The sequence below is a fragment of the Triticum dicoccoides genome, chromosome 1B (assembly GCF_002162155.2).
Source record: "Triticum dicoccoides isolate Atlit2015 ecotype Zavitan chromosome 1B, WEW_v2.0, whole genome shotgun sequence".
Lineage (NCBI taxonomy): Eukaryota > Viridiplantae > Streptophyta > Magnoliopsida > Poales > Poaceae > Triticum > Triticum dicoccoides.
This window is the reverse complement of record NC_041381.1, coordinates 366,038,138-366,048,667: the sequence shown is the minus strand read 5'-3', so window position 1 is coordinate 366,048,667 and position 10,530 is coordinate 366,038,138. Positions and strand designations below refer to the sequence as shown.

Sequence of the window (10,530 nt, the reverse complement as noted above, 5' to 3'; positions counted from 1 at the left end):
TTGAGCATTGATCGGTCGTGTCGGACACCAAATCATTCCGGCCGCTCGCCGATGCTCTACGTAGTATCCGTCCAAGCGGAGAGTAGACGTACTACCACCCGTGTGCACGTAGTGCCAGTTTATGTTTACTTTTTGCGAGGAGAAGTAGAGCTAGCGCTAGCTTGCTAACGCACATATGATTATGCGGTCTGATCCTCATTTCAGGTGGCATTTGTAATCATCGCGGCACATGATGCTCCCCTCCACCTTTCGTTTTTTGGTTGCTTGCTGGCTAATTTGTGGGCAGGTCCATGCAACTTGAGTATTAGGATTACTTGATTAGACTCGCAACATCATTTCCCGACTTAAAGTATGTGAACTCATCCAAATTAACCATTTCTTCTGATAAACAAAACAGGGTTGAACCATAAACTATCACTAGTAGACGTCCCCTTGAATACATATACTCCTCATAGTACCGTTTTTTCAGTGGTTGCATTGCATGCATTGAGATTTGACGTCCAAACTTACTTTATGTGCACAATTAAGTAAGCTGCGTCATCCCGGAATAACAGAGTGTGACGTTATTCATAGATATGCATGGATGGCCAGAATTAGGAAGTCGATCCAAAAATGCCGCTCTATCTTATTCAGACATGAACAATGGTATATGTGATAAATTAACTCAAGTGCAGAAGGATTGCAAGAATAATATTTGATGATCAAAATCGTATTTTCAAGACATGCACATCGGTACGTGTAGGAACCTATAATTCTCCTTATTTTCATGAATATGTTGGCATAAAATTACTTACGAGGATACGATTATGAATGTAAACATAAGATGCATGCACAACAACATCACATCATTTATCTGCCGCATATTTAGGGTATCTACCTGTACATGCGACGTTAAACAGAAAATTCAGATACTTTAATGAACGATTGGTTTTAATCAACGGCGTCACCTTTCAATGGCCTATTGACACCCTACCTAGGGCGATGGAAATGTGTCAACAGCTAATGCAATGAGACAAAAACTACTCCCTCCATCTATCGATCCTACGTAGACGTAAAACATCTAGGAAGTTCTCTTTTCTTTCTTTCCAAAAGGCATCTCCCATCATGGTTCGTGGACCCATCGATCAAATTATAACAAAAATGTGTTAGTGTGTAGGAGCATTAGTTTTGTAACTTTCTTACTGTTAACCATTAATTAGGGCATAGCTAGCTTAGCATTTTTCTGCTAGCTTGTCCCATCTCGTTGATCGCCTCGGAACTCTTTTTTCTCGAATACACACGAGTGTGCGTATCGTATATTAAAAAGAAAAGGGGGGGAGCCCTCCACGGTTATGTTACAACGCTTGATTACAATGCGCTCCGCGTTTGTCCGCCTATGCCTAATCCGACTACTCGCTAGTTGCCCGCTCCGCCGGCGCCGTTAATGCCACGGCCAACTCCCCTCATAGTATGCTCGCCTGCCTCCATACCTCGCCTTCGCTCCTAATCCGGTCCAGAAGACGCGCGAGACAGGCGGATGCCCCATCAAAGACGATAGCATTCGTGTGCTTCCACACCTCCCACATGGTAAGTAGGCAGATGGCGCGGATAGTCTTCGAGTGCCGCCCACTGGCGCCGAGTCTGGTGCACCAATCCTGCAACGCCACGCCCAGAGTCAGTGTGGCATGCGGGATACCCATTGCCGTGAACACATGTGTCCAAACCTGCCGCGTCAGCACACACTCGACAAGTAGATGGCCAATCATTTCGTCATGCTGGTCGCAGAGAGGGCAAGCAGCCTGGTGCGGCAACCCTCGTCTGGCCAGTCTGTCGGAGGTCCAGCACATGTCCATGATCGCAAGCCAAGCGAAGAATCTACAACGCAGCGGTGTTCTCGAACTCCATGTGAATGCCGCTGTAGGCGATACCTGCCGACCTGCAAACTTGGCCGCATACGCCGATCTGGCCGAGAACGTGCCATCTTTCTACCATGACCATGTGATAGAGTCTGCCGTCCCTTCGTGCAGCTGCATTGCCGCCACCGCGAGCCAGATGCTCATGTATTCTGCCAGGCCGTCCGCATCGATAGCGGGTCCGATGTCCATAGCCCATCTGCCCTGCACTATGGCTTCGAACACGGATCTCGACCTCCCCGTCCATTGCGCTACCATGTCGTATGCCCGCGGTGCTAGCTCTTGTACATGGTACCCATTGAGCCAATGATCCTCCCAGAATAACGTGCTTGGCCATCCCCAACACTGGCTCTCGTCGCCGCTTGGTAGAGCTGCCTGGACTCTTTCGGAACGGAAAGCGCAAACTCCGACCATGGCCTATCCCGGTCCACCCTTTGCAACCATGACCACTTGGCCTGCAGGGCCACATTCGTCCACTTCAGGTCCGGGATGCCGAGTCTGCCGGCCCACTTAGGTGCGCATACCCGATCCTAGGCCACCTGGCAACAGCCTCCTCCCGCATCCGCCTTTCCAGCCCAAAGGAATCCACGACAGATCTTGATCATGGCGGAGATGATCTTCGGCGGCAGTTCTAGCGCCAACATAGAGTGAATCGGGATCGCGCAGAGGACCGAGTGCACCAGCAGCGCTTGGCTGCTCTTCGGAAGGGTCGCCGCCTTCCAATGTGGGAGGCGTGCAGCCAATTGGTCAAGGAGGCCCCGTAGTTGCGCCACTGTGAGCTTCCTGAGGGACAGTGGGAGGCCCAGGTATTTGCACGGGAATGCCGACGCCGCACAGCCAAGAGCGTCGCAGACTCGAGTCAATTCTTCCTCGGAGCAGCGGATAGGGAGTGCCGCACTCTTGGCCGTATTAACATGCAGCCCGGAGGCCTGCCCAAAGATGCGCAAGAGGGCCTCGCTTGCAGCCAAGTCTTGTTGCTCGGGCTTGATAAAGATTGTGACATCGTCCGCAAACATTGAGAGACTTTGCTGCAGCGCTGATCGTGCTAGGGGCGTGAGAAGGCCTACCATTGTAGCCTTCCAGAACAATCTATGAAGCGACTCCATGCATAGGATGAACAACATTGGAGATATCGGGTCCCCTTGGCGCAAGCCGCAGCAGTTGAAGATCATCTCCCCAGGTATTCCATTCACCGCGATCCTCGTGGTCGAAGTTGACAGGATGCCGCAGACCCAAGCTCGCCACCGCGGTCCAAAACCCATGTGTTCCAAAATCTCCAAGAGGAACGGCCACTGTATTGTGTCAAAAGCCTTAGATATGTCTAGCTTTAGGAGTACCGTGGGCTCTTGTAGGGCGTGCAGACGGCGTGCCGTGCACTGCACAAGCATGAAGTTGTCGTGGAGAGACCGCCCGCCCACAAACGCACTTTGGTGGTTGCCCACTAGATGCGGCAGCTCCGCCGCTAACCGGGTTGCCAACACTTTATCGGAGATCTTGATTGCTCCATGAATAAGGCTCACCGGTCTATAGTCCTTCAGCTCTGCCGCCCCCGCTTTCTTGGGCAAGAGGGAAATGAGCGCCTTGTTGATTGAGGATAACCCGCGCATATCACCGCGGAAGAAGTGCTTGAGTGCCCGCATGAAATCATCCTTGATGATGTGCCAACAAGAGGCATAAAACCGTCCCGTGAAACCATCCGGCCCCGTCATTTTATCAAGTGGCATCCCCTTCACAATTTTCTCAATCTCCTCCTCCAAGAAGGGGGCTTCGAGGTGCGCGAGGTCTCTGACCGGCATATCCAACGTGTCCAAATTCAGCCCGAATGCCCGCTCCGTGGTCGCCCCAAACAGCCTAGAGTAGTACGAGTCCACTTCTGCCGCTATCTCCTCATGGCTAGTTAGCACCCGCCCTTCTGCCTGTAGCGTCAAAATGGCATTCTTCCTCTGCCTATGACATGCCTGCCGATGAAAATACTCCGTGTTTGCCTCCCCATCTTTCAACTGGAGCATTCGCGACCTCTGTCGCGCAATCATGCGCTGCAACAATGCAAGGCCGAGCAGTTTCTTCTTTAGCAGCTTGCGCAGACTATGTTCCTCCTGTGAGAGCTCTCTACTGTCCATGGCTTGGTCAAGCCTCGCGATGACCTCAAGGGCAATTAAGGTTTGCAACTTCGCATTGCCGATCCACCGGTCACTCCACCTTTGGAGGGCCTTGGTCGTGGCCCATAGTTTGTTGTCCAGCGCCACGAATGCATTTCCGGTCCCATCGATCGAGTGCCAAGCCGCCTCAACGATCTCAAAAAATCCGTCCGCTTTGGGCCAAAACGCCTCACAGCGGAACCGCTTGCCCATAGCCAGATCCGCATGCAACTCAATTAGTAGTGGGCAGTGGTCCGAGACGGCAGATCCCAATGTAGTTAGGAGACACGCCGGGTGGAGGTCCTCCCAGCAGCTAGGTGCAAATACATGGTCTATCTTCTCGAGTGTGGGTCTCTGCCTCTCGTTAAACCACGTGTACCTTCTCCCATTCAGGTGTAGCTCTTGAAGCTCAAGGCGGTTTATCTTGGATCTGAACCTGGCCATCATTCTATGATTCACCACATCGTTGCTCTTGTCCTCAGGGCTGACCAAGAGATTAAAATCACCGACCACCGTCCAGGGGCCCGCATGCAAGTCCCGGATGTCGAGCAACTCCTGCATAACAACTTGGCGTCGTTACCCTGCGGCCCATAGACCCCGGTGAGCGACCACTCAGATCGCTCAACCGGCTTCACCAGGGCCGTCAGCGTGTTTGTAGTTCGGTGCGGGTTGGAAACCGCCACCATCGTGGCGTCCCAAGCGATCAGGATCCCCCCCCTCGAGTGCCAATGGCCGGGAGGTAGAAAAAGTTCTCTAGTCTATTACCAAGGCAACACCTGATGATTTCGGGTGATACAACTTCTAGTTTGGTTCCCTGGAAACAAACAATGGACGGGCATACACTCGCGACAACTTGAAAGATGGTGTTCCGCCTCGCCACATATTTCAGGCCCCGGATGTTCCACACCAGCAACTTGGACGGTTGTGCAGCCATCAAGAAGGCCCACAGAAGCCACCCCGGCTAGGCCATCAATGCCTCGCCTCCACCTTTGCTTCCTCCCCTTGCATCGGCAAGATGGAAGCATCCCAGCCGAAGAGGGCTAGAATCGCGGCGATCTGCTCGGACGTGAGCGGCTTGGTGAAGAGTTCCGCGTACGCCTCGGAACTCTGATATTTTACTCATTTCTCCATTAAGTTGCAAGTTGCATAGATATGCAACTTTAAGAAATGTCAACACTGTGCGGTGTTGCTGATGTAGCGGTGAGAAAGTAACGCGCATGCAGTTAATAGCGTCTATTTATACCATTAGAAGCTTCTCTTTGTAGTTGCATAGATCTCTCACAGTAGATAGTATCATAGTTGGATGCTATAACTTCCGTTATTATCTTTTTGTTCAGAAATTCGTAGGGGCACGTGCCTAACCATCTGCGCCCGGCCGCATGATTGCCTCATGATCCGCAAACTTGTCTGATTCCCCACAATTACCCGCACGGTTGTAAGTTTTAGTTTCTGAAACTTAGTGAAGTTATCATTCGCTGCTACCAAGTTTTGGCAGGTGAGACTCAGTGAAGTTTAAGAAACTTGTCAAAACGTATTCATAGGGGGTTTTATCTCAAAAACCCCATCACAAGGAACTCGAATACACAACCAAAACATAGAGGACTTTTGGTTTAAAAAATATAATAGATCAAATTTGAAGTCCAAAGAAAAAGCATGAGAGATGGTCGGTGCCCCCGCGCCTGTGTGCACAAATCGCCTCCCTCTTTCCGTTGCATAGTATCATAACGTATTATGTTAGTGTCATCTTATTATTTCTTCATTTGTATGTAAAATCTCGATATGAAGTTGTGTACAAAGATCTATTTCACATTAAATTCTCTTGTTTGGTAAGGTATTATATAATATCATAACACATGTATCTTCTCTTTCTTATTCAACTACCGTGCTACATCATCTACATGCTAACTTTACAGTGCGTATACTTGCTATGATACATGCACCGGGAGAGGCCTTAAACATAGGCCTCCTTTGGTTTGGAGGAATTGTGTAGGAAGATTTTTATAGAAAAAATTCCTTTGGAGCCCTTTGGTTTGTAGGAATAGAATCCTATTCCTATGGAGAAATTCTTCCTATCCTCCATATTTCATAGGAAAATAAACATTAACCTAGACTTAATGGAAAAAATCTTATGATGTGAACCAAAGAGCATCTCCTTTTCTATTCCTAGTCATAGAATTTGAGATGCATGTCATCTCATTTCTTATGACTTTTCTATTCGTATGATTTTCCTACCCTTTGAATTAAAGGAGGCCTGCATTTAATCAATACCTTGTGAAATGCTTCTGCCTAGAAATATACATGCGCGTTACAGCCTTGTTGGGAAATTATTAAATGGTGAATATACATAATGTTTAATTAACTCCACGTTGATGCTACGATTTGATGGACTGTGATAATATCATCCAGCTGACCAGCCTTTACAATTTTTGTCCTTTGTTACCTGCAAGTTTATTGTATACTTCCTCCGTTTTTATTTTCTCCACATATTAGCTTTGACTAGAGTTAGACATTATAAAGTTTAACCAATTTTATGGAAACCAATATGAACATTTACAATAATAAATACATATGATATGAAAATATATTAAATGGTGAATCTAATGGTCTTGATTTGATGATGTATATGTTAATATTTTTTCACAAACTTGGTCAAATTTAAAGTTTGACTTTAGACAAAGCTAATATGTAGTGTGCAAAGAAGGGCCTTAAATGTGTGTCCCGTGCTCTTGACAAGGAAAAAGAAACGGGTAGGCATACAGCCTTGTTGGGAAATTATTATTTTTCTTTTACTTTGGTGACTCATCTGAGTTAGTAGAAATATATGCTTCCACAATTTAATAATTATGCTCAAATTCTTCCCGGTGCATGCGCACCATCTGAAGGAAACGGGCGGCCGGTCTTGCACCGGTCTTGCATGCTTGCGTGTGTTAATTTTCTTTTGTCTTCTAGTGCATGCGGTTATTAGCACTAAATACGTTCACACTGATTACCTCATTCCGAAAAGAACAGATCCATGTACATTCATTTGGAGTTTCAAATTTTAAAATGTCATATCTTTCAAACCGCGCGTTTGAATTTAGATCCGTTTTTACTGCTAGAACTCTTGCGACGAGATCTTTGAAACTAGATCCCACATGGGTATATTTCGACAAAAAAATTTTGATGCCAACTTTGGTGCTATATGGTGCAACTTTAGTACTGTATTGTGCAATTTTAGTACTATATCGTGCAACTTTTTCCAAAACCAATTTTTGGATCTGCATTATTCAACTTTCTATGAGATTGCAATCTAGCAACCATGACAACTTTGATGTGCAACTAGTCTACTGTCCCGACCAAGTACCTAATAGTCGATGTGCAACCCTCCTTCGTACTCGTGGATGTGTAATTTTTCACTGTTGGCACACCCCTACCCCACCTCCCCTTGCAAGTGATATGTGCAACTTAGTCTACTGTTCAAGCCAACTGCCTATTAGTCAATGTGCAACTCATTGCCCTCCCTATTTGTAGACCATGTATTTTCAATTGGCGGGGCCGACAAACAGAGTTGCACATAGTCTGCTAGGTAGTTGGTCAGGGCAACATACAAAGTTGCACATCTCACATGCAGGGACAGTTGAATGGTGAAAAATTGGCATTCATGAGGGTATTGAAAAGTTGCATATAAACAAAATGCTAAAGTTGCAAATCTCACTAGCAGGGGTGGTTTGGGCCGGATGCTAGCAGGAAAACTACACATCCATGGGGGTACGAGAAAAAGTTGCACATCACTGTTAGACAGTTGGCCGTGGCAGTATCTGAAGTTGCACATCCACTGTTAGGCCGCTGGCCGATGCAGCAAACAGTGAAGGACATCCACGGGCGGGGGAAAGTTGCACATCAACTACTATGCAGTTGGCCTGAGCAATAGACGAAGTTGCACATCTCACTAGAAGGAGGTAGTTTGGGGTGGAGGTACCATAACTGAAAACTGCACGTCTACGATGTAGGAGAAAAGTTGCACATCCCTGTCAGGTAGTTGCACATCGATGACTAGGCAGTTGCACAAAACGGAGAGAAGATTGCACAAAAAAATTTCGTTGAAACATACCCATGCGGGATCTTGTTTCGAAAAGCACGTCGCGAGGGTTCCAACAGTGAAAACGGATCTTAATTTTGATGTGAGGTTTGAAAGTTATGATTTTTTTAAAAACTGATAACACGAATTAAGTGTGTTCACATCCGTTCACATGGATGCTTTGCAATTATTTATCCTCTTCACATATGTCCACGACTGTTTACTTTTCCTAATATGAGTCAGGGAAACAAAAACTTACCTTTTTCGGCCGGCCACCACGGAGGGCTAGTGGGCAGCGGGCCGCCAGCTAGACGTGTCCATAATTATAATGGCCCCTAATTGTTATGCGTGTATTTATCTGTAAAGTTGAACAAAAATCTATTTTTAACATTTTAATGGGAAGAATAATTTCAAATAGAATATTTGTAACTAGAATGTTTGCGAATGAATATTTGAAGCTTACAACAGTCAACCAAGTATCACCCAAAAATGGTGCAAATTAATTACTGCTAAAATATAATAGTAAATGACAACATACCAATGTCTATACATATCACTACTAGTTAATATAACTAGATTAATTGTCCGCGTATCGCAACGGGATATAAAGTATTTACCAAATAAAATCCTGCCCACGATTTATCTGACCAAATAAATTCTAGGATTTTATCTGATAAATACTTTTTTAGTAAACATTTGTTGGCTTATCAAAGAAAATATTTTTTTTACTTGGTAAGTCAATAAAAAATAGGACAGGTAAGACGAACATGAATGGAAAAGAACAGAGATTTTTGAATTGAGTCCTATGAAATGAAAACGATGATCGATGCATTGTACGGTGCGTGTTTAAATGCAGATCAGTTTGTGCTTAGTTTTCGTCTGACCGTTTCACCAGCATCGGATTGCTTCCACGCAAAAACAAATATAGCCGTTTGACTTTGCAAGGCGGCCGGCTGCCTCGTTATAAACCACGGGTTTTCTCATTTTTCTCTTCACTCCACTACACACCAGCAGCTCGTCCCACGAGCCGAGCCTCCTCGCCGTGCGCGCCCGCACCGCACACTCCGAACCGAACCGAGAAAGACAAGGCCCGATCGATCAATGAAGGCGATGATACTACGCCGCCGCGGCGCCGGTGGCGGGCTGCGCATCAAGAGGAAGGGCCGCGGCTTCATGTGCGGCTGCGGCGGTTCCAAGGCCGTCTCCGTCTCCGACGGCTCCGACAAGCAGTCCCCCATGGCCACGCCGCCCACCAACACATCGACCGCCACCACTGCCACCACCATGTCCACGGTCACCACCACGGCGACGAGGAGGGCAGGGAACAGCAGGGCGGCGTCGTTGATCTCCACCGCGGCGGCGTCCTCCTCGTTCTCACCCTCCTCGACGGACGAGGCCGACACCAGCGTGGGGAGCACGCCCAGCGTCGCCGCGCTCCTGCGGCAGCTCGGCGAGCTCGAGCGCACCGTCCGCTCCCTGCAAGGCGCCGGCGCCGAAGGCGTCGGCGACGGGAGGCGGCACAGGCGCACCGCTAGCGAGGGCGGCGGCAGGAGGGTGGAGGAGAGCGTGGCGGTGGTGAAGGAGTCGGCCGACCCGCTCGCCGACTTCCGGCGGTCGATGCTGCAGATGATCGTGGAGAAGGAGATCGTGGGCGGCGCCGACCTGCGGGAGCTCCTCCACCGGTTCCTGTCCCTCAACTCGCCGCACCACCACCACCTCATCCTCCGGGCCTTCGCCGAGATCTGGGAGGAGGTGTTCTCCGGCTACGAGCGCACCCCGGACTTCCTCGTCTCCCACTCCCACGGCAGGAAAAGGCTCCCCGCAGCCAATTCCCTCCGCTGACCGACGAGCGTGCCACCCCAACCACGGCATTGGGCGGTGCTCCGTGGATCCAATACCAGCCGCCGATTTTCCTTTCTGGTTTTTTGGAACGAAGACAAGGTTTTTAGTAGGGTTTGGTGAGTTCTTGGTGCATTCCCTTTCTTCGACTTTACATATTCCGCCTTGTACAAACGTTTGAAACGGACGAGCCAGGAACATTTTCAGGTTCCGGATGCCCTCGGTTGAAAAGTTGATTTGTTTTGCCCTCGATTGGAAAGTTGATTTGATTTGCCAGAAATTCAGCGTTGATGGTACGAAAGGGGGGAAAGCGCTGCCTTCTCTCCACAGTCCACAAGTTGTTTTTAGCCGTTGGTGCACGCCGGACACGCTCAAAGCGAGCCGATAGGAACGGGCAAAGCAAAGGAAACCGCCGGGATTCCCGCGGGTCGCTAGGCTGCTCGTTGGAGTAGTTAATTAAGTGGAAAAATGAAATTATAGATCCAGAATTCCAGATCGATAGAGCTATAGGTGCTGGCTAGCTTTTGTCGCGGGCGGCAACCAAAACGTTTCCGAGCGGTCGACCTCAGCACGCACCTAAGTGTTTTTCATTTATTTTTATTTT

General features: G+C 48.3%; 1 protein-coding gene across 1 annotated transcript; it reads left to right on the top strand.

Moving 5' to 3' along the window:
* The first annotated feature begins 9,096 nt into the window (after nucleotides 1-9,096).
* On the top strand, nucleotides 9,097-10,197 carry LOC119305293 (transcription repressor OFP8-like). Its single transcript, XM_037581860.1, has one exon. The coding sequence runs from the start codon at nucleotides 9,189-9,191 to the stop codon at nucleotides 9,927-9,929; it is 741 nt and encodes a 246-aa protein (XP_037437757.1). The 5' UTR covers nucleotides 9,097-9,188; the 3' UTR covers nucleotides 9,930-10,197.
* The last annotated feature ends 333 nt before the right edge of the window (nucleotides 10,198-10,530 follow it).